Raw genomic sequence first — 22,452 nt, 5'->3', positions numbered from 1 at the left:
TGCGCTCTGGGGAAGGCGGGGGCCGGGCCTCCATCTCTCCAGCAGGGGGCTCTGGAGACAGCAACCTGGCCCCTTCCTGCTTCAGGCCCTGCTCCTCGGGGGGCTCCTTGCAGCTAGCCAGCTCCTCGACACACACAGGCAAGGGGGGCTCTTCCAGCATGGGGGTCCGCTCCTCGGGGGCTTCACCCTCAGCCTCGATGTCCACCTCCTCTTCCATGACCGAGGACTCCGTCACAGGTGCCCCTGTGGCCACATCCTCCTCAAAGTCCTCGTCGGGAGCCGCAGGAGCCATACTTTCATCTGCTGCTGCCTCTTCCTCCTCCTCCTCCTCCTCCTCTTCCTCCTCCTCCCTTGCCACCAGCTCCTCTTCATCCTCTGAGGATGATGACGAGGACTCCGAGCTTGATTCGAACTCAGAAGACTCAGAACTCTCACTGGAGGACCCGGCTCCAGCCTTGGAGGTGGTGATGCTCACTGTCTCCTCTGGGCAGGGGACACAGGCAGGGGCCCTTCAGCATCTGCTGCGCCCCCGCCAGGTGCTCCGCCAAAGCTCTCAAGCTGGCGGCACCTGGGCTGAACGTGGCCCTCAGGTACCTGGGCCACAAGTGCGTGTGCACGCTCACACAAGTGCTTATCTGTGGTGACCAGTCACTGTTTTAAAAAACTGAGGTGAATCCACAGAACGTAAAACTAACCATTTTAAGGTGAATTCATTCAGTGATATTTAGTATATTCTCAGCGCTATACAACTGCCTCTAGTTCCAAAACACCCTCACGAGCTCAAGAAACCCAACACCGTCAGCGTGATGTCACCCCTCTGCCCTCCCACCCTCAGAGCCCAGCAAGCACTGGTTTACTTTCCGTCTCTATGGACTGATCCACTCTGGACGCGTTAATATAAACGGAATTGTATCGTACGTCATGTGTGCATGTAATGAGTCTACATTTTGAAGGCAAGAAATCTTGCCCCAAAAGTTGCTGAAAGCCGCTCAGGCTCTGCTCCGTGGGGGGACCCTGGGCCAGGCCAGGCGCCTCAGCCTGCTCCACTCACCTCCGTCCGAGTCCCCTTCTTCCTTCTCACTCGCCTCCGACAGGGCTACGTCCTCATCGTCATTCTCAGACTCATCCTGGTCATCACTGTCTTCATCGTCATCATCCTGGGGGAGGGGGATGGGAGGCAAGGGTGAGCCGACGGGGCCCCCTCCCCTGGCCCAGCACCCCAGGCCTCCCCAACCCAAATATACCTTATCTGACATGGATGAGGTCGAGGAGGAGGAGACCTGGCTCCTGGGGCCTTCCTCCTCCTCCTCCTCGTCATCCTCTTCCTCCTCCTCTTCCTCCTCTCCGTCCTCTTCCTCCTCAGTGCTTTCCCGCTCCTCCTTGTCGGAGGCCGAGGATGAGGGTGAGGTTGTGGAGGAGCCCGAGGACGAGGACGCCGATGATGACGAGGACACTGACAGTGACTCCTTCTCGTCCTCCTCCCCACCACTGTCCAGCTCCAGTGGCCGGGCTGGCCGTCGCCGCACGCCCACACCCTTGGGGTCCCGCTTGGTGAGCTCACAAGGGGCATCCGCCATGTCCCGGTCCCGTTCACGCTCTGACTCTGAGGGCAGAGAGGGGTGTCTGAGCCAGGCTGGGGAACACTGGAGGAGATCCCAGCACCAGGTGATGGGTGCATATACCTTCATCTTCCTCATCCACAGAGGTTGAAGGCCGCAGGCGCTTCTGGTCACCAGAAGAGGCTGTGTCTGGCGGCTCCTTCCTCTTGACCTTGAAGGAGGGCAGGCGGATGGCCCCGCGCAGCCCGATGCCCAGGCCGAGGCCCTCGTAGCCCAGGCCCTCACCCTTGCCCCACGATTCCAGCAGGCACGAGGCGATGCGGTCCTTGGGCTTTGGCCTGTCCTCGTCCTTGTGCTCGCCTGACTTCACTGGGGTCAGTGAGGCCTGGGGTGCCAGAGAGGAGGAGACTGTCACCATGGTTATGGGGCAGCCCTCTCTTAGCAGCCCGCCTTCCCTCAAAAGTGACAGCCACACCGTCACTGATACTTCCTTCCCACAAAACTGGCTGCCCTTTGTGCCCATGGCTCAAGACACTGCCAGCACCTCACCCGGCCTCACTGAACCTCCACGTCCTCACCCGCAGAGCAGGCTACACGTGGCCAGTACACAGCCGTGTCACCGACACACAAGCTTCACCAAGTAACACTCACACTGTCCTATTGGAGTTACAGGCAGTACTGTTTCTAGTAACACGCCTCAGGAGAGGACGGGGTGCCAGCCGGCCGCCCTGGGACACCCCGCGCCTGCTGCCTACCTTGGCCATCCGCTCCTTCTTGTCCCACCACTCGTCGAAGGCCCGGAAGGCCACCACCTCCACCATCTTGCGGTTCAGGTCGCGCTTCATGATGGCCTTGAGCTCTTTGAGCACCACCAGCAGGACGCCATCAACAGTGGCCTTGTGTGGGTCCTCCTGGCGTGGCACATAGCCTGGTGGCGGCACTGATGGGTCAAACTTGGGGAGGGGTGGCCAGGGCTGCCCGCGGCCTGGTCCGCTGTTGCTCAGGGAGAACGGGCCCCGGTAGGGCGGCAGGTTGACAAACTGCAGCCCAGCTGCCATGAAGGGTGGGTAGGGGCAAGCGCCCTGGCCGGTCATCAGACGGCTCAGCATCTGCGTTTGCATCTGGAAGGACATGGGCATGCCGCCCCACTGGCCACCCAGCACGTGGCTCATATCCACCTGCATCACGGGAAACAGCCCTGGAGGGAAGGGTGGCAGCGGCGGCAGGATGGGCGGGGGTGGGACGCCAGGTGGGGGCGCTGGCAGGGGTGGTGGGGGCACTGTCACAGCTGGGTGGGCCGGGGGCGGTGGGGGCGGGGGCGGTGGCAGAGGTGGGGGCATGGGGAAGCCTGGCTGTGGCGGGGGCGGTGGCGGGGGTGGGGGCAGTGGTGGGAAGCCGGGGGGTGGGGGCAGCGGCAGGGTCGGAGCCAGCACAGAGGGGGCCGCCACAGCCGCCGCCCCTGGGGTCACCACCATGGGTTTGGGGCAGTCGGCGCTGGTGATGGGGGCTGAGGGCATCTCATCATCCGAGATCTCCATGTCCTCGCCCGAGGACTGCTGGCCCTGCAGGAGAGAGTGGTGAGGTTAAGCCCGGGAGACCAAGCTGGCTCTTAGAACCGTTCCAAACACCAGAAAGTCACAGAAACCTTCCACCAGACTCAGGAGCAACATGGATTCTGGTCGCCTCCCTTATGGACCACGTGGCCTTGGCCAGTCACTTAACCTTGCTAAGCCCCAGTCTCCCTCGTTTGCATAATAGGCACCTGCCTCACGGTTTATGAGGATTCATTCATTCATTCAGCAAACACTTGCTTGGCACCTGCTATGGGCCAGGCACTGTTCTAGGTGCTGGGGACACAGCAATGAACAAGACAGACAAAATTCTTACTCTCATGGAGCTAAACTTCTAGGGGGAAGAGGCAAAGAATAAGAAGAATGAAGGTGTGAAATACATAGCTCACCATGGAGAAAAAGGAAGCTGAAGAGGGAGACAGGGTGTGAAGAGGGAAGCAGATTCTGTCAGTTTGAGAGATTCTATTTCCATTTGTACTCAGAGAAGGTAACACTAAGTATTAACAGTGCTTCCTATGTCCAACCATCTTTCTAAGGACTTGATGTATATATTAACTCAGTTAGTCCTCAGAACGACTCTACAAGGTAGATCGTTATGTCCATTTTTACCGAGGACACTGGAACACAGAAAGCTTAAGTAACTTGCCCAAGGCCACAGAGCCACTAAGAGATGGAACCAGGATTCAAACCAGTAAGTGGCGCCCCAGCCTGCCGTCCTTCCCCCAGCCTGCCATCCTTCCTCACTGCAACAAAGAGGGCCAGGTGGCCAAGGGGACGTTTGAGCAACAAGGGTTAGCAGCTTTAAGGCCATATAAACAGGGGGTATGTCTTTATTTTCCTTAGTTATTGTTTGCATCTAGTCTTGACTGCACACTTAGTGTGGGCCAGTGTGGGGCTGAACGCTGTGGGTACACAGTGTTTCATTTCTCGTCTGCACTGAAGCCTTGCGAGGTGGGGGGTCTACTCCAACCCCTCTGACAAGTGAGGAAACACCCCAAGAGCCACTGGCCCAGGAGGCACAGCCAGTCAGAAAGAAGGCTATGACTCAAGCTCAGGATGGACCCCTGTGGAATCCAGGGACATGGTACCAGATGAACAGGGGAGGACCCCAGCTCTGAAATGGGCATGGGCCCCTTTACACTGGGACACAGGGCTTTGGGGAGTTGGACACACAGGCCTGGAACTGGAAGGGGGCACTTTGGTGTACATGATAGAGGTGGAGTGAAAAGGCAGAGCAGGGGTGGGGGAGAGGAGAGCTGGATCAACCCCAGGCTCTAGTGTCGGAACAAGAGGTGAGAAGGTGGCTCAGGTCCTGCCCTAGATGAACCTGGGTGAGAAGACAGGGCCTTTGTAGGTTGGAAGAGACAGAGAGTGCATTTGAAGGCTGAGGGGACGGGGTCTGTAGAGGCTGTAAGGTCAGAGATTAGATCTTCAGAAGAGCAGAGTCCACAAAGGGAAATGGGGGGAGCGCCGCTGGGAGGAGGAATACCAAACTTTCAGCAGCAGTAGGAAGCTCTGGATTTTGCAAGACCCCCCTACACACACACACACACACACACACACCCTCTCTCTCTCCCTCTCCCTCTCCCTCTCAGGGTCCCTAAGCACATGCTGGAGGAGAGGCTGGCAGGTTCAGCAGATTCTCAGGGACAGAGCCCGGGAGATCAGTCCCGGACAGCGCCCAGCTAGGCGAGCGCAGCACACAGAGGGTTAACCCGGCACCGCGGCCAGCCAATCACAAGGAGACCCGGATCCTGCGCTCCAGCCCTCGGCCTGCCCCTCCCTCCGCCCCTCGGGCGCCGGGGGGTGGGGGTGAGAACCAGCGGGAACTAGCCGAGCGCTGAAGTGCTCAGCAGCAGCCCGCGCGGCCGCGCCTGGAGCTTCCCTTTCCCGCACCTCACTTAAGCCAAAGACAGTGTGAGGCAGGTACTTCCACCGTCCCATTTCACAGACGATGAAACTGAGACTCAGAGAGGGAAAGTGCCTTACCCAAGGTCACATAACCAGTAAGTGACAGAGCTGGGTCTCCAGGCTCAAGGACTGGAGCCTGAACTTTTAACCACCAGCCTCTGTGAAGAAAGGGAATGTCCCTCAGTGGGGCTCCCTGCTCTCTCTCCGGAGTCTTCTGTCTGAGCTGGGACAGCCTCCCGGTTCAGTCTGGAGGAGCCCGGGTGCTGCTTTCCAGGCTGCCAGCAGGGGGCTCCCGAGGGCCAGCCTGGACGTTACCAGTACTGTGGTCTTCCCAGGGCTACTGTCCTGGGGCATCCGGACCCCACCTCTCTTGGGCCTCAGTCTCCCCTTCCCTACAGTGACAAGATGGGAGAGCCCAGTCCCTCCGGCTACTCTGGGGTTTCCAGTCCCGGACCAGCCAGTCAGCACAGTAAACATCCCCTAACCCCAGGTAGCAGCAAGAAGAAAAGATGGCAGGCCTGCCAGCCCCCCACCTCTGCACACCTATCAACTCCTGCTCAGACCCCTTGGCACCAGAAACCACTTCCTAGAGCTATGTGGAGGCCTTCTGGAGAGCAGCAGCCACCTGCAGTCCCCTCCTGGGCAGGCCAAGTTCCACTCTGTTCCTCCCTGAGGCAGCCAAACATGCCTAATCAAAGGGTCTGGGAAGGGGGGGACCCTCCTTCCTGCCACCCACAGGGGCAGAGAGCTCAAAGTCCCTGGCTGCTCATGCCCACTGGGCGCACAGGTTTCAACCCAGGTCTTTGGGAGGGCCAGGACAGGTGCTTGGACCAGAAATGGGGAGCAGCAGAGCCAAGGCAAGAGGACTTAATCCTTTCCTCCAACGGTCTGCAGCACACAGCAGCCCCCACCCCAGGCGAGAGGCCAGAGGCCAGAGGCCAGAAATTTGGGTAGTAAGACTCTAGATGAAGATCTATGGAGAATGGTCAATTTTGCCTGTTTCTGGCTGTGGCCCTCCTCCTGGGCTAACTCTTAACTCCTTCACTCCTGGAGACAGAGGGAGAGGGCTATGGGAAATTTCAGTGCCCTCCCTGCCCGCCATGGCTTCCCATCTCTTCAGAAGGCACTAGGTTCTAGGAGACAGTGCTCCAGACCTCCCAGCTGGCCTGGCCTAAGAACGCTCTGGCTAATCCCTCTCCCCAACTAAGCCTGAGTGTCAGGATCAGCTCTGATCACCCACAAGCCACCCAACAGAGGAGGGGATCCAGAACCATTATGACAGTCCATACTGTCTGAGGTCTCAGGAAACTCCTACCCAAAAAGTTCAAGTCAGAACTGATCCCTAGGAAATGTCTTAACTTCCCATACCTAACAGGGGAGCAACAGCTCTAGGTCATGTTTCCCTTCTCTCTATGGCTTCTAGGTTGCTCAGAGCCAAACCCTGGTACTTTTTGCATTCTTTCTTTATTCTCTGTATTTGACCTGTTATTTTAGCTGCCCTAACCCTGTTGTTTCTGTGTTTTAACTAACTGTCCTAAGGGGATAATGTTTCAGAGGAGGAAAGAGGGAGACACAAGATAGACAAAACCAATCCAAGACAGAGGTGGACAGACATGGTGGTACCTCATCCATCTTCTCTGAGGTTGGGGTCCTGTCTCCAGCCAGGTCCAAGGCTACCTCAGTTGTCTGGCCCAGAAGACCAGAAGGGTCCGGAGGGCCTGGCTCCGGAGGGGGCCGGGGCCCCAAGCCCAGGTCAAGCTCATCATCCTCGTCTGAGTCAGGCAGTGGCGTGGGGCTGATATCCTCCAGGCCGGTGCTGGAGGGGCGTGAGGAGGGTGGTGTGGGGCCTCGAAAGCCTGGCTGGGAGTTGGTACCAAAGGGGGCCAGTGGGGAGAGCTGGGAGGAGGAGGAGGAGATAGGGCTGCCCTCCATCTGCAGCTCCGTATCCGAGTCCTGCTCCCGAAGGAAAGGCAGCTTGGTGCGCTGTTCCTTCAGCAGCATCTCTATGCGTGAGTCCAAGCTGTCGTGGGGCTTCTCCAGCCCCGCAGGTGATGACTCCAGCGTAGGTGTGCCTGGACTGTCGCAGGGCTCAGGACTCCAGCCAAAGGTCGGCCGGCCACCCAACTCCATGCTGTTGGCATCGGGAGGTGGTGGGCCAGGAGGTGTGCCTGGCTTCTCCTTGGTCAGGGGCTCAGTGGGTGGCAGGGGTGGGGGCACAGGTGCTCTCCGGAATTCCCCGCTGTCACGGGCCCCAAAGGTGGTTGTGGTGGCGGGCTCCTCAGGGGGTGGGGGAAAAGGGGGCACAGGGGTCTGATACGGAGAGAAAGTCGACTTGAATGTGACTCCGGGAGTGGGGGTTGCTTGGGCAGGTGGTGGAGTGTGGGCGAAAGTGGCCGAATCCTGTGGTTGGGCCTTGAACGGAGGGCCACTACTGCCCCCACTGCTGCTGACTGCCCCAAACGGGAGGTCCATGGAGCCCCTGAAGGCAGCTGGGGCCCCTGACACTGCAGTGACCGCACAAGAGTTGTGGACATAATGATGCTCGTGACGGCGGTTGTAGGCATCTGTGAACTTGCTTTCATGACGCCGGGCCTTGAAGGTCACTGTGGGGTCCTGGCTGAAGAGGTAGGAGGGTGTGGGCTGGCGGCTGGAGTAGCTGGAGTCCTGTGAGAAGGGGGTGCCCAGGCGCGGCGTGAGCGGTGTGCCCTGGCCGTAGGAGTTGGGTGTGTCCAGGCGGCAGCTGGAGTATGCAGTGTCCTGGGAGAAGGGTGTCCCGCCACTAGTGGGGGTGACAGAGGAGGAACCAGACCCACAGCCTGCAGACAGGCTACCATCCTTGAGGCGCTTCAGAGCATCTGACAGCTAGGGAGAGAGAAAGACAGGGGGAGCGGTGAGATCCCTGGGGGGAGTCCTGCAATGGGAGGGCCCTGTTGTCCCCTCCCACTCTGGGGATCTCAGAGACAAACTGGTCACTCTAGAACTGCAGCACGGTAAATGGAAGGGGCAGCAGGAGACTGAAGAGGAGTTTCTGGATGGTCCTAACTTTTCTCTAATCTTAGGATATCCAGTTATCCTCAAGGAACCTTGAGGATTTTTTATAATCCCTAAAGAAGAGAAAACAGAAGATCCTGACATCTTGGTTTGAACTGGGATTTCCTTCCTGTCTCAGACTGCCAGAAATCAAAGACCTGGGGGCGCCTGGGTGGCACAGCGGTTAAGCGTCTGCCTTCGGCTCAGGGTGTGATCCTGGCGTTATGGGATCGAGCCCCACATCAGGCTCCTCCGCTATGAGCCTGCTTCTTCCTCTCCCACTCCCCCTGCTTGTGTTCCCTCTCTCGCTGGCTGTCTCTGTCTCTGTCAAATAAATAAATAAAATCTTAAAAAAAAAAAAAAAGAAAAGAAATCAAAGACCTTCCAGCAGGAAAAACTATGGTTTGGGGAGTGAGGGGGTGGCCAAGGGCCCTGTTCCCTCTGGTCTCCCAATGTTTTAGGAGTTAAACAGCATGACATGGTTAAAGTGCCTCAAACAATGCAGCAAGTCAGCAAAGAGGCTTCATTCTGGAAAAGCTACTCCTAAGAGCAGCTGAGCTGTTGCTGGGCAAGGGCTCAACTGAGAATCTCCCCATGTGAGGGCGGTCTAGGTGGAAGGCAGTGGTTGGGTAAGGAGTCAATTTTGCTCTGGAAAGAGAGACCTACACTCTGCTTTCTGCGGAGTAACCCTAGGCAGGGTAGAGCACGAGTGCATAGGACATCAGACACGGCAATGGTTCAGCGCCAACACAAAGTAAGCCCTAGTAGGCTGTGGGTCTGTGGGAATCCCAGCCTGGGCAAGGTTAGGCTCCTTTCCCTCCTAGGCTCTGGTGTCCAATGCTGGAGATGGTAAAGTGGGGGCGGGGGCACACCAGAAGCTGGTGATGAGTGGGGGGGGGGGCGCTGATGGTGATATACCCACCTGCAGGGTCTCGTTCACAATTGGAGAGACAGCATCCAGCTCGCCCACTGGGAGGGTCTGGGGTGTGTATCGGCCCGTGACCAACAGTTCGTAGAACCGCATGCGGGTTTCCCCTGTAGGAAGGGCAAGGGAGGGAGGACTGAGGGAGGCTCCAGGTTGGGGCAGACCCCACAGATTGGCTTCCTTGTGGGCCCCTTGTGCCTGAGACCCCAAGCCTGGGCAACTGTGTGACTGTGTGACTGACTGGGTAACCTCCTCTCTCTGCACCTCACTGAGAAGTCCTTTGTGTTCAACAAAGCTGCTAAACTGTATGATTTTTCTGACCTTAAGATTCAGAATTTAATCCTTTATGGGGCTGAGACTCCCCCCAAAAGAGAAATGCCACCCCCAACACAAAGCCTTTTCCTGTCACTTGGGCCATGGGACCCAAACAAAGAGTCAGGTCTTCCCACTTAACAGCCAGAGCCTACAGCAAGTGGAGAGAGCCCGGGACACAGAGGCCACAGTTTGTTGCTAACCATCTGGGGCCAGGTGACCAGCAGAGTTTGTAAAACACACTCTGGCACCACGTTACTGTGAACTCCACAGGCCTCCTCCTCTGACCAGGCTCCCCAGGCTCCCCAGCTCTGCCTGGGACTCAGTGCCACAGAGCCCTGTCTGGCAACCCTCCCCCCACAGCAGAGAGAGGCCTCTATAGACCAGGGGGCCCCAGATTATTGATATTTATAGAGCCCTCTGAGGCAGCTGCTTACATATGCAAAGGAGACACATTCCTTGAGCTACACTTTACACTTTACTGGTCTCTTTCTTGAAATACAAAGTTAGCTGGCAGTCTCTGAGGGCCTCCCACTTTTTTTTTCTTTTTTTTCCCTTTTCAGAAATGAAATTTTGGTGAGAGCTGGCAGCTCCTTAAAATGGCCATGTGACAGGGGAGAGGGCTCCATATTCAATTTTCAGGGAGACATCAGACTGCAGCCACCCAAGGGATATGTAGATCTGGAAGGGTCTGTACTCCCCAGACAGAGACTGAGAAACTAGAGGGAGGGAGAGGGGTACTGTGGCTCAGGCAGGAACCTGGGCTTGTGCTGTGAGGAAAACTCTGAACTAGGTACAGACTTGGCAAGACTTTGTGGGATAACCGTGCCCACCCAGTTCCAGCGTCCCTCCACAAACGCCAGCAAGGGCTTGGAGACCCAGTCAATATGTATTCATTATTAAAAGCAAAAAAGAAGGGTTTGGATTTTCCTGTTTGGGTTTGGTGTGCCCTGGTTGCCCCTAAACTCTAAGCTCACAGAACTCCTGGAAGCTGCCGACCAGGAAGCCCTCCCAGGCAGTATCTCCCAGGAGACCCCAAGAGGCACTGGACCCAACAGTGCCTGCCCAGTTACAGGGCAGGCTGCTCCTCAGGGCACCCTGCACCTTCTTCTATATTGGTGGGAACTTCCCTGGAGAGGCCACAGGTGAACTTTGGGGGATGCCCTAGAGTCCTACGAGCCCCTCTGTCCAGCATCCAGCTTCTCCTCCCAAGAACCTAAGGGAGGAAGGGTGGCTTCTCCAGCCCCACTCTCCCAGCAGCCAGCTCAGAGTGTGCACAGAGTGGAATTCTGGTGCATGGGAGGTGCTGCTGTCTCTTTAAGAGAGAGGAGGGAAGGCACAGTGTCAACCCTTGAGCACCCAGAGCAGCCCGCCCAGCTCTATCGGAACATTATCAATGAAACCACACTCTGGGCCCAGATTGGTTTCCACTTCCAGATGGAAGGGGTAGCCCTGGGGGGGTTGGGACCCTGGATCCTTGGAAGACTCTCTTTTTAGTTGAAGGACCTACCCTTTACGTATTTAAAGGCATTCTAGCGGCTCTCCTTCAGCCCCTCACAAATAAACAAACCCTGCCTCCTCCCCTAACACAGATGGCAACACTGGGGACCGCCTAAACCCAGGCCACCAGGGCTCCAAGAGGGGCCCGCAGGGGTGTCAGTGGTGGGGAAGCCTCTGGGTGGTCCCTAGGGGTACATGCAGTAGCCAAGGACAGCACATTTGGTAAATTATAGCTTGTCTCCTAGCAACAGACAACACATTTAGCTCCATGTGACTCTACCCTCAGGAGGGGGAAAAATAGGGTTGTGGGGGGGTCCCCAACACTACAAGAGGGGCTCTGGGAGGGAAAGGAGTCATAGTGACTGGTCCTGCCTCCCCTGCACCGTAGGTTATCCTAAGCAGGCTTCCGCTCACCTTTAGTGTCCAGCTCCACGTGGATGATATTGCCCATGACTGAGGTGCTGTGCAGGTGCTGAACAGCCTCCTTGGCTCCCCTGACCGTGGCAAAGACCACCTTGGCAATGCCCAAGTGCTTCTTGGTCTTAGGGTTGTACAAAATCTCCACCTCCTCCACCTCCCCATACTTCTTACACATGTCCCTCAGGAAGTTTTCTCGGATGTTATCATTCAGCTTGGCAAATGTCACCTGCTTCGGAGGCACCGGGCCCACGTAGAACTCATCGATCTGGCAGAGACGAGGGGGAAGGGAGTTTGGAGGACATTGAAACCGAAGGAAAACACAACATTCCCCACTCGCATGCCCGTTGAAAACAATGAAGGGTAAAAAATATATATTTTTTTTCGGGGGAAAAAAAATGCACGCGGGCGGGCCCGGGAAGCAGAGGATTAAATCGTTTGGAACGTGGAAGTCCTCTGGGTTCGAAAGGAAAGGGGAAAAAGAAACAGTTTCTCTTTCCCCACCCCCCATTCCGGCCTCCTCTCCCTGCTGCGGGGTCAGGGGCGAACCCTTGGTCTAGGAAGTTGTCCCCCTTAAGCCACAAGGCTGAGAAGGGGGGCGGGTCCCGGGGCAGAGCCGCCCGGCTGGCAGGAGCCAGGTGGGGACCCGGAGCCCCCAGCTGGGCCAACAGGACACTGTATCCGATCCTTGATTACAGTTTCACTGAGTGTTATTCTGTTTACAGTAGCCCAGAGGGGACACCCCTTTCGCTGCCATCTCCCCCTCCCCGCCAAAACTTCCCCGGCCGTGGACGGCGGGAACTCAGAATCTGGCTGGGCTCGGTCAGGACTGGCGTTATTTTCGAACTCAGGGAGTGGGGAGGGGGAGGAGGGAGGAGGGAGCGTGGGGTCGGGGGGAGGGGTCCTACCTTGAATTTGGGCACCGACAGCTCCAGCTCCTTGTTTTTGGTCCAGATCCCAACGACCCGGGGATCTTCGACAATTTCCACCGGGCGGTTGCTGGACATCTGTGGGGAGGAATGGGGGGGCGGGGCGGAATGGGAGGGCTGGTCCCACTCCCCAGGGGCAGGGGCAGACCCCCTTCTCCAGGCACTTGTCAAACTCCGGGGCTGGGGACCCGGCTGACAGTTGGCCCGGTGGTCGGAAGGGGGGACCCTGGGCCGCTCGGACCCTTTTCCCCCCGCCCCGGGCTCGGCTGGGGGTGGGTGGGGGCGGCTGGGAGGCGCGCCGTCTACTCACCGCCAGGCTGAAATGCTGCCCATCGTAGCGGTACAGTTTATGATGCCCCTTTTTCAGAGCCGGGTCAATCATCAACTTGTAACTTCTCCAATGGTGGTTCCTCCTCTCGCCCGAAGGGCCGGGCTGCGGCGGGGGCTGCTGGTGGTGGTGGTGGGGGGGGTGACTGTTCTCCATGCCGTTAACCCAACCTGAAAACGAGCAAGTTGTTGTCGTCTCCGCGGCGGCGGCGGCGGCGGCCGCTTCTACACACACGCGAAAGAATCAAATCGTCCAGCCCCCACCCCCTCCCACCTTACCAGCGCGCCCCAAAAGGAGCTGTCTCGCCGGCTCCCCAAAAAATAAGAATAGAGCGAGAGAATAACCCTTCCGGGAGAATTAGGCGCCCGCCCGCTCGGCCACCGTCTCGGGGCGGCAGCGAGGGGCTCCCGGGGGCTCCCGGTGCGTGCTGGCGGGGCCCGGGGCGCCCGGAGGACGCGGGCTCCGGCCCATGGTGCCCGTCCGGCCGCCTGGCCGCCCGGCGTGGCGCTCGCTCGCTCGCTCGACCCGGCTCGCGCGCTGGGCTCGCGGCAGGCCTGGCGCCGCCCGCCCGCCCGCTCGGCCGGAGCCGGGGCCGGGGCCGGGGGCTCGGGCCGCCCGGCTGCCGACCGCGGCCTCTCCCTCCCCGAGCCCCGCTTACATCCCCGCCGGGCGCCGGCCTCCCTGCGCCGCCAGCCAGTACATGGTGTCCCCCGCGGGAGCCGAGGCCGGGGCGGCCGGACGGGGGGCCGGGAGGGGGGGGCGCCGCCGCCGCGGCTGCCGGGCCCGGAGCTGCTGCCGCCGCCGCCGCTGCTGCTGCTGCTGCTGCTGCCCGGGAGGCGGCTGGCGGCGGAGGCTCGACTCCCAGTAGCCGCACATCCCACAATACACCGCTAAGGAGCCCGACCCGAGCGCTCACCCTCCTCCTCTTCCTCCTCCTCCTCCTCTTCCTCCTCCCCTCTCCTTCCTCGCCGCTTCCCCAGGCACTCTCCCGGCGGCGGCAGCTGCGCCGCCAAAGCCCCGGGCCCCAGCGGCCCCCCACCCCTCACTCGCGCGCTCCCACACTGCCTCCCCCCTCCCCGGGGGAAGGCCTTTTAATTTATTTATTCTGCTGGGACTTAGGTGGGGGGCTTGGCTGGCGGGGGAGGGGGGTCTCCCCGGGCTCTACCTCCCGCGGCTGGGGCTACCCTCCGAGCCGCGGCCGCCGCGGCGTGCGCCTGGGGCCTCCAAAACTGTTTCCAAACTGCCAAGACCGGAGGTGGGCGCGTGGGGTTCGGGGGAAAGGGCTGGGTTTTTTGGGGGGGTGATTGTGTTTAGACGCTGGGAACCGTGGGGGGAGGCAAGACGACTCAAGACGAGTTGCAATCGAGGTATCTCTGCTCCGGCTTCCTCCTCTGCCCCGAGACCCCCTCCCCCTTGGAACTGAGCTAGGGAGGGGAAACCAGGATTTTAACCAAATTAGCATTTACATTCCTGGGAGGATGTAGCCCTCGCCTGGACCAGGGTGATAGAAGCTTTTTTGCTCTGTTTTTATTTTTGGAGAGGAGCGCCCTGTAATTGTCCTAAACACATGCTTCTCCCCCCCACTTCTTCCTCCAGCAGAGGAGAGAGTCCCCCTTTTTTGCATTTATCTTTTCCTTCCCCTTTCTTTATTAAAGGTCCGGGAGTGGCGGCGGCCAATCAGCGCGCGGCTTCCATTTTGTGAGTTCAACTCCGAGGCTCCCGGGCTTCGCGAGGACGCATTTGCAGCCCCCTCTGCCTCTCCTCTCGGGCGGCCGAGGCGAAGGAGCCGCCTTGCTGGGGCTTCGTGGTGGTGTATTTCATATTGGGGCTCTTTTCGGGGTTTGTAATTTGGCCGTGGGTAGGTAATTGGCTGGAGCAGGGCGGCAGGGCGCGGCAGCCAATCAGCGCGCGGCTTCTATAGGGCTTGAGTTATTAGACGCTGATCTCAAAACATCGTTCATCAGACACCAAGGAGAGGCCAACAGATGAGGGGAGCCATTTTTCTGCAATGGAATTAAATGGCCAAGTGGGTTTTTCCTTTGTTGCAAATGGGGAATGTTTTTCCTTTGACTCCACCATCCAGTTCAGGACGCCTCAGTGTTGTGTTTAACATTTGTCAACAGGCTAAAGGACTCACAATTGGAAGAATGAAGAAGACTTTTTAAAAAGATCTGGATTTTTCCTTATGACTTGGAATCCATCTTTGTCTTGTATAACTAGGTCATAGCACACCATTAATGTCAGCAGTTAACAATTTTGAATTCCAAAAAACCTAAGTAAATGACATATTTAATTTTTTTCCTCTTTTTTTTCTTGGGTGGGTGGGGGGAGCTTGGAGCTGTCTTAATCTGTATTCTCTTGACTGAACAATAAATTTTTAAATATATAGTTTCCTCTATTAAACACTTAAACCTGGCCATCTTATTAACTCCTTCTGCTCTCTTTTTAACAAGGTAATGTTTTAAATGTATATAGTTCTAGGACTAGCGAAATGGCAGCAACAAAAAATTGTAAGCAGTTGTTACTCTTTTTAAGTTTTTAAAAACCTTTTACATTGTAAGTACCCAATCCATTCTGTCCTTATGCAGTGCAGTTTCTATGTTAATGTTGCTGAGATGTCCTTAATTTTCTGAACCTTCATCTGCATGTATGTCTTTGTCGCTCTTGTCTAATATAAGCCAGTTAAAATGCTTTTAGACGATTTTGCTTTTTTATAAAGCTAAGGTTTTAGCTTTAAGCTTTTGAAAATGTTTACAGCCATAAATGCTAGTCAGCTTTCTTCCCAGTAACATGTACACTTTCTTTGAAAATCGATCTATTTGAAGAAAAACAGCTCTGTTTTTCTCGTCTTGGTAGGGGAGTGGGTGAGAGAAAGGAAGACCTTCTCTTTGTGTACAGAGACTAAAGCCGTCACAGGAAACTAGATTAAAACTGGAAAACAAGTCCTAGCTGGTTCGAGCCAAACACCAACGTTAACTCGCGGGTATTTTCTATGGTGGTTGGGATGGCCGTGCGTCTTTTGCCTTTTGTTTGATTTGACTGTGTATTTTCGCCTTTTGTCTCTTAATGACGATCACACCATTGCTATATCCAGAGCAGTAAACAGTCCTCAGCGAAGCCGCCTTTTGCCAACCCAACCCTGGAAAGTTTGCAGAAGTGGAAGGAGCAGAAAATGCCATGAGAGTGTAACTTACAAAAAGGTAACAACAACAGGAAAGACACCACCATTCCCCCAATAATCCTAAACAATCCCCCCAAAAGATATTTTTTACATAACACGTCCAAAAACCTCCGCCCAGCTTGATCTTCCAGACTCCATGGCACCGGGCTGAGCGGGTAAGTTAAAAAAAAAAAAAAAAAAAAAAGTGCTTTTTGCCCCTTCGAGGAAATCTTTTTTAGAGCAGGCCAAGGGCTACAGATGTTTGGGAGCTGAGGGGAGAAGGAGGTTTCTGGAGCTTTATGTTTGGCAGCCGGATGGGGAGGGGTGGGGGGACGAGGAGGGTTCCTCAGACCCTTCTGCCCCGGAGGCAAGGGGAGGGTCTCCCCCAGCGAGCTCGGGCATCTATGGAGCCGCCTGCGCTCATTCCCCTGGCTTTTCTAGGTCTGAGCCTTGATGGGGAGGAGAAAATTGAAGTGTTTTGGAGATGGGGGGGGCTCAAAAGACGAGGAAACCTCCTCGCTCGGCCTAGGACCTCTTTCTCTGTTGATTGTGGGGCTCGCACTCTGAAGCCGGCTTTTCGGGGCTCCGGGGCGTGCCTGCGCTTCCTAAGCAAAAAAGGACAAAAGGCCGGCGTCCATGTTGGCACCATGACGCAGCATCTCTCCCGCCTGCCACCGAGCGGTGCCTGTTCTCCCGGCCGCCCTCGCTCCTCCCTCCCCAACACGAGTTTTATTTTCAGGTTCAGAGCAGAGCCGCCGGCCGGGGCCCGGGGCCGGGGCCGGGGGGCAGGCGGGCGGGCCGGGCTGCGGGTGGCTAATGGCGGCCGCCCTCCTCCTCCTTCCTTCCCCGGTTGTCGTTGGAGGCCCGGGGCTGATGGCGGTCTCTCGCCGGGCCGGGCCCCGAGAGCCCGCGGGGCACAGCGCCCCATGCCGGAGGGTGGTCGCGGAAACTGTTGCGGGGGGCCGCGGGCCCGGGGGCGTCGCGCGCCGCGGCTCCCGCGCTCGCAGCCTCCGGGCGAGGCGGCCAGACGGGCGCCATTTCGCGCGCCGCCCGCGGCTCGGGCGGTGGCGGCTGCTGCGCGCCAGGCGGGAGGAGGGAAGGAGGCGGCAGAGCCGGGCGGGGGGGGAGGCCGGCGCGCCGCCGCCCGCGTTCCAGGCCGCCGCCCGCGTGGACGCTCCTGGCCCGGGGAGGCCTCGACGACGAGCGCGGGCTTCGCAGCCGTCTCGGACCCAGCGCCCAACTCGGGGACCCACGCGGGCACGAGGAGGCCTCATTACTGGGCGGGGCCGCGGGAGCCAGTAGCAGACGGCCACGGGGACGGTCGGGGCCTCGAGGCTCCCCCTGACCCCGACCGGCGCCTCCCGAGGCGGGGGAAGCCTCCCTCGGGGTCCGGCCCTGACCGTAGGCCGATCCCCGCTGCCTACCCGGGCCTCGGCGCCCAAGTCTGGCTCTTCACGCCCGTGATAGCCGAGGCTGAGGGGTAGGGGGCCCCCTTTGTCCCCAGTTTGGGCTTGAGGCCCTCCCGGAGGCCACCGACGTCCTGATTTGGTCGCTCAGGGCACACCCTCCAGCCCTGCGCTCTAGAGGCCGGGGGTGGGGGGTGGGGGTGGGGGAGGAGTGCGGCCTGGGAAAGCTGAGCGGGCCTTCCCCGGGATCCCCCGAGGCGGAGGGCCCTAGGGTAAGCCTCACAGCTCCGGCCCTTTCTCGGGGAGGGGATGTGGACGGGGCGGGCCTTTGGAAATGCAGATGAGTCGCCTCCTGCTGCTAGTCGCCCGGGCTGAACCTTCGTGACTCAGCCGCACCCCCCCCATCCTTTCCTGAGTGAGGGCCGCCTGGGCGGATGGAAAAGGGGGGCTTTTGTGAGGTTCCCTTTCCCTCAAGGGGACCCTGCCTGGTGTGCGGCTATCAACTCCCTAACGAAACCCTCCGACTTCTCCCTGTCAGGCTCTTGGCTGGAGAAAGGACAGCTGCCCGGTACCCCCCGACTGAACCATCGCCCTTCGGACAGCAGGAGCAGCCCTAACTTCACTGACAAGAAGGTAGGTGTGAGCCCTTTGCCAGCCTGCGAGGGAGATTTGGGGGGCTTGGGCCTGGAGCCCAGGGAGGGCAGGCACCCCAAACCCGCTAGGCTGGTTCTGCAGCCCCTCCGCCCCACAGATGTGTGGGACTGTGTGTGTGTGAAATCGGCTCCCTGCTGGGCCTGCTCGGTCCATCCATCCCCGCCTGTCAGCTTCTGTTGTCAAGAGTTTGCGGCGTGCAATTCTCTGCAGTGTTGAGCCTCATAGGAGGCTGCACTTGCAAGTATTTCCCAGTTGTGTGTTTTGTGGTGGGGGGGCGGGCCCTGGGTGCCTCTTCTGAAAGGTACTGTCTGCTGCCAGGAAGCCCAGCCCTGCTCTGGCCCTCCCTTCCGGCCCGAGTGGGGGCGTGTGGGGTGACTGTGTGAACTGGCCTCTTCCCTCTGATGTCTAGCTGCTAGGGAGGTGGAGAGCACAAGTACCTGAGATCTGGGCCAGTTTCTCTGAGAAAGAGGCTTCTGCACTCTTCTCCCCATTCCTGGGAATTCCACCATTCTCTGCACCCCCCCAAAGAGAGTCCTGTTTAGAAAATCAGACATATTGGGATTTGAAACCTGGCTAGCCATTTACGTGCTATGACTTTGCTTGAGCTGCTTAGTCTCTGAGCCCGTCCCAGCCCCACCCCTGCACAAATGGGGCTGGGTCAGTGAGTCCCAGTCTTGAGCATGCTCATTAGACTCCAGGGCCCAGTCCTGAGTGTTTGATTCAGTAGGTGGGGTCTGAGAGCTTGCATTTCTAACAAGTTCCCAGGTGATGCTAATGGCTGCCATCCAGGGCACATTTTGAGAACCCTTGGGCTGGGTAACACCTGGAGGTTTTGTGAGGACGAGATGGGAGCTAGTGCACTTGAAAGCCCAAGCTGAGCGCCTGACACAGAGGCGTTAGCTTCCCAGTAATGGCAGCTCTCTTTCTCCTAACACAAGCTGAGACTGCTCATAGTTTCCCACTGTCTCCAGGAAGCTCCACAGCTGTTAGTGGTGTGGCGCTTGATCTCTGATCCCTCCCCCACGTGATCTCTAGTAAGGGATTACTTTGATGAACCATTTGGGTCCAGGTGCCACTGATCCCCACCACTCCCCAGGTGGGCTGAGGTTTGGCTTCCTTGTGGGATGAGCCCTGCCCACTTCTACTCCACCCCACAGTGTGAGGGCTAAACTGAGGTTTTGGGGAGTCAGAAGGGCTTGACCTGGAGATTTGGTTGAGAGCCATTCTGGTGCTTAATTAAGGGAGGCTCTAAGTCTGGTGGCTGTGCTGGTGACCTTGGGTGAGTCTCCTGTGTGAAATGATAATAAAAGATGCAGGCTGGAAACGGGAGTGGGAGGATTAAGTGTGATTAAGGGGGCTTGGCCTCACGTTCAGGCTTCACACTAGTTGGCCTCCATTCCCATGTGGCTGCAGGGAGTGGGGGTTGGGCTGTCTGTGAGCTCCTCCCCCACCAACCCACCCCCGAGGCACGTGGCAAAGCCTCAGGGCAAAGGGGAAGACTGACTCTCCGCAGGCAGGGAGCCAGCATGGTTTTTCCTCCTGTGTGGTTTGAGTCAGAATGGTGGCCTCTCCCCAGCTTCGCCGGCTGTTCCATGATTGGGTCATAATTTGGGGTCACTCCCCCAAAACCCGGAGAGTAGAAGTGACTCACCCAAGGTCACGAGGCCACCACTGGCAGCCAGGACGGGGTTCCAGGTGTCTTGACTTGTAGCCCATCGCCTGTGTCCATGGCACCCCCCCACCCCAGCTGTCTGGGTTATTTTGGGCTCCCTCCCGTGCCAGCTGTCTGCTGGCATTACTGCCAGGAAGCTGGGAAAGCTGTCTGGCTGAAAGTAACCAGCATGGTGCACTTGGCTCCTTCTGGCCCCCTTCCCTTGGCCCCATGAGGGTCTCCAGGCCCAGATAAGCTGGGTCTGGTCCATCTTGTCCTTTGCTGGCTGGGGAAGGAGGTTCACTCTGCTGCACCTGGCACCAGACCCCCTTCCCCCTATGGGGGGAGGAAGCACTCTGTAAAAGTTGATGAGGCTCACGTTCTTAATATCCCGTGGGCCTCTTCCTTCCACTCTGGCCCCAAACTCAAGATTTAAATTCGGTGCTGCTATTGGATTGCTCTTTCAACCCCCCTTGATCTCACGTGACTGGCTTGCTGCCTGAGGCTGCCCTCCATCCCTTTAGATAGAGTCCTTAGGGCTCCCAGAGACCAGGGTCTTTATGTCCCAGGCATCAGATGGTTAAATAATTGATTTAAATTTCTCCCTCCCAGCCACAGCCTGGAGGGCTATAGCCAGCTCCTCCACTCCCGCCCTTGGAACAATTAGGGAGCAATTAGGTGTGAAACTGTGGTCTGGGTATGATTCTTGGGAGGGAGAGGTGTCCCCATGACCTGTAAGGATCATAACCCCCTCCCCGCTTCCCTTTCTTCTCTTTCACCTTTCTTTGTCCCCCACCCCACCCCCATCACCTCCTGGGGGCAGGGAGAGGAACAGCAGCCTGTCTGTCCTCTGGCTGTGGTTCCTCCTGGCTCAGAGGCTGGCCCCACCCCCGGGTCACACAGCAAGCTCAGGGCGGGACTCCTCCTGGCGCCAATCCGGTGGGGCCAGCCTGGAGAGGGCCACGCCAGCGGAAGGGCGGCCCAAGGCTGGGAGGTGGCTGGACCTGCCTTGCTACTGGACACCAGGGTCCCGCCTCTTCCGGCCCATCCACCAAGAGCCCCAGCCAGGAATACGACCTTTTGGACCCTCTGGGTGGAGACTGCCTCTGCCTGGACTGTGGCTAGAGGCACCCCGCCATCTTGGAGGCCGCCTGGGTCAAGCGCTGTCTCCAGCTGGCCAGTGACCTCAGCAAGTTCCCGCCCCTCTGGGAGCTGAGGTCTCCCCATGTGAACCAGGAAGAGGAAGGTGGTTGATGACCTTTTGAGCTGTGTCTTGAGTCTGGCTCTGTGAGGGGAGCTTTTTGTGTTTCAGCAAGACCTCCCCACCAGCACCACCAGGTACTGAGGCCTAGAGAGAGTCCTTGACTTCCAGGTCATCCGTGGCCACCTCCCATCTCTGGTACCTCAAAGAATAGCTCAGTTTCTTCTGTCTCATCTGGGGTGGATGATCCCTCAGGTGTGAGGTGACCTCTTAGGATGTTCTGAGGTACCAGGGAAGTAGAAGCTGGAAGAATTGTCATTAACTTCCCCATGCTAACCTATGCTGGTCAGACTTTGCTCTGACAAGATAGAAGTGGATCTGGCCCTTATTTCTCTCCTGGGCTCAGTTGGCCTTACTATAGCACAGGCCAAATGTGTTCACCCCACAAATGCCACTGGCCTGCTCCCTTAGGCTTTTGTGTCCAACAGCTCTATGTTACGATCAAATTTAAAAAATCTTTCTTGCTTTCCTAAATCTCTCCAGGAATTCCTAGTGAATAAGAGGTGAATGACTTGGGTCCTCAGAACATCTCACAGGTAAGGAAGCAGGGCTCCCCGTGCGTGTGGGCAGACCCAGCTCCTTAGCTGGCCTGCCCTGGCCCAGCTGCCTCTGAGGAAGCTCTCAGCAGCTGGCCTGGCTCCTGGGTATTTTTAGGTACAGATCCAGCCCCTACACCACCACTGGAGCCGGGTCCAAATCAAACACACTCCAGGCCCCGCGAGGCTGGGGTTCTGCCAGCCTCTTGGCGGGGGTGGGTGGGTGGGCGGGTGGCTGTGGCCAGTGTCAGCTGTTCTGCCTGGATGCAGGCAGGGCTGGGAAGCCTCACTTTTCCTCTCCCCCCTCAGTTTTGTGGAAGCCATTTGTTCTGTCTTAAGTTGGGATCGGAGTCTTGTTTCTCAGGTGGAGAAAATGGAAACTGAGGTCAGGGATTTTGAGGAAAGTCAGGAGGTGTGGTTATCCCCCAGGTGACAGTTCGCTCAGAGTGGGATGACCCTCCTAACTGAATTCTCCCCCAACCCCTCCTCTTGACCTCCAGTCCCTCCTTGAGCTTCAGGGTCCTTGATTCAGGGTCAGGTCCAGGGCTGGCTGTAAAGGTAAGTGGGCATCTCTTCACTCAAAGGCCTCTTCTGTCCTTCCTCTCCTGCTAGCCTCAGGCTGCCACTATGGAAACATGACCCCAGCCTTGCCTCACCAGCCAGTCACAGCTCCTCTTGGCTCACCAGAGAGAGAGCTTGAGGGCTTGGCTTTGGCTGGGCGCTTCTTTTAGGAGCTTTCTGTCCAACACCCCTCTTGAGCCAGGTAGTAGGGTCCTCCTTACCTTGACAACCGTGTCTGGCCTCCCTCCTCGCTGCCCAGGCACTGTGGAACCTGATGGGGTTTTCCAGCACCATGCCGTTGCCCAGGTTACCCATCCTGCTTGCACTGGTCTGCCCTCCCAACACTGCCTAGCTTGGGCTCAACCTTCCTCGAACCCTACAGAGGTTCTGGTCTCTAAATTGTTCACATCTCCCATATGCCTTCAGACTGCTTTACCAAGACAGCTTCTTGCAGGCAGGAACACAGTTGCCTCTCAATAAACTTGTGTTGCAGAAAAGGAATGATTGAGTTGCTGTAAATTTGTGTGGGGGTGCTTGACCCAGCAGGTGGCCCTCAGGACTCACTTAACCTGGGGCTGGGCCTTACCTCCTTTTCCCAGCTCTGGGCTCTTACTTGTAAGCTTCCACGAGCGGTCGCTGCTGCCCTCTGGTGGTCAGACCCTGCTTTGCGTCCGCGGAAAACCTACCCGGCGTTTACGGAATTGCCAGGTTGGCAATTGCCTCCATGAAGTAAAGTTACCT

At 57.9% G+C, this 22,452-nt stretch overlaps 1 protein-coding gene and 1 long non-coding RNA gene across 3 annotated transcripts in view; one reads left to right on the top strand and one right to left on the bottom strand.

Moving 5' to 3' along the window:
* SETD1B (SET domain containing 1B, histone lysine methyltransferase) overlaps positions 1-13,538 on the bottom strand; it is a 26,423-nt gene extending 12,885 nt beyond the window's left edge. The window contains exons 1-11 of the mRNA XM_040619969.1: positions 13,399-13,538; positions 12,465-12,652; positions 12,134-12,232; positions 11,223-11,493; positions 8,994-9,106; positions 6,665-7,903; positions 2,315-3,121; positions 1,683-1,944; positions 1,245-1,603; positions 1,052-1,157; positions 1-483 (exon numbers count right to left, since the gene is read on the bottom strand). The exon at positions 1-483 is cut by the window's left edge and continues 39 nt beyond it. Of these exons, the coding sequence (XP_040475903.1) occupies positions 1-483; positions 1,052-1,157; positions 1,245-1,603; positions 1,683-1,944; positions 2,315-3,121; positions 6,665-7,903; positions 8,994-9,106; positions 11,223-11,493; positions 12,134-12,232; positions 12,465-12,638 (3,913 nt within the window). The 5' untranslated portion in view covers positions 12,639-12,652; positions 13,399-13,538. The remainder of the gene's footprint in view (positions 484-1,051; positions 1,158-1,244; positions 1,604-1,682; positions 1,945-2,314; positions 3,122-6,664; positions 7,904-8,993; positions 9,107-11,222; positions 11,494-12,133; positions 12,233-12,464; positions 12,653-13,398) is intronic.
* Positions 13,539-14,514: 976 nt separating this feature from the next.
* LOC103661162 lies at positions 14,515-22,212 on the top strand. 2 transcript variants are annotated; one of them, XR_005831758.1, is made up of 4 exons: positions 14,515-15,818; positions 17,587-17,681; positions 21,098-21,150; positions 21,651-22,212. It is a non-coding gene; the product is annotated as an uncharacterized LOC103661162 (long non-coding RNA). The 2 variants fall into 2 exon arrangements; XR_005831757.1 differs by having other exon boundaries at positions 21,098-22,212.
* Positions 22,213-22,452: the final 240 nt, after the last annotated feature.

This window comes from Ursus maritimus, unplaced genomic scaffold (assembly GCF_017311325.1).
Source record: "Ursus maritimus isolate PB19 unplaced genomic scaffold, ASM1731132v1 scaffold_33, whole genome shotgun sequence".
Lineage (NCBI taxonomy): Eukaryota > Metazoa > Chordata > Mammalia > Carnivora > Ursidae > Ursus > Ursus maritimus.
The sequence above is the reverse complement of the archived record's forward strand: the minus strand, read 5'-3'. Positions and strand labels throughout refer to the sequence as shown.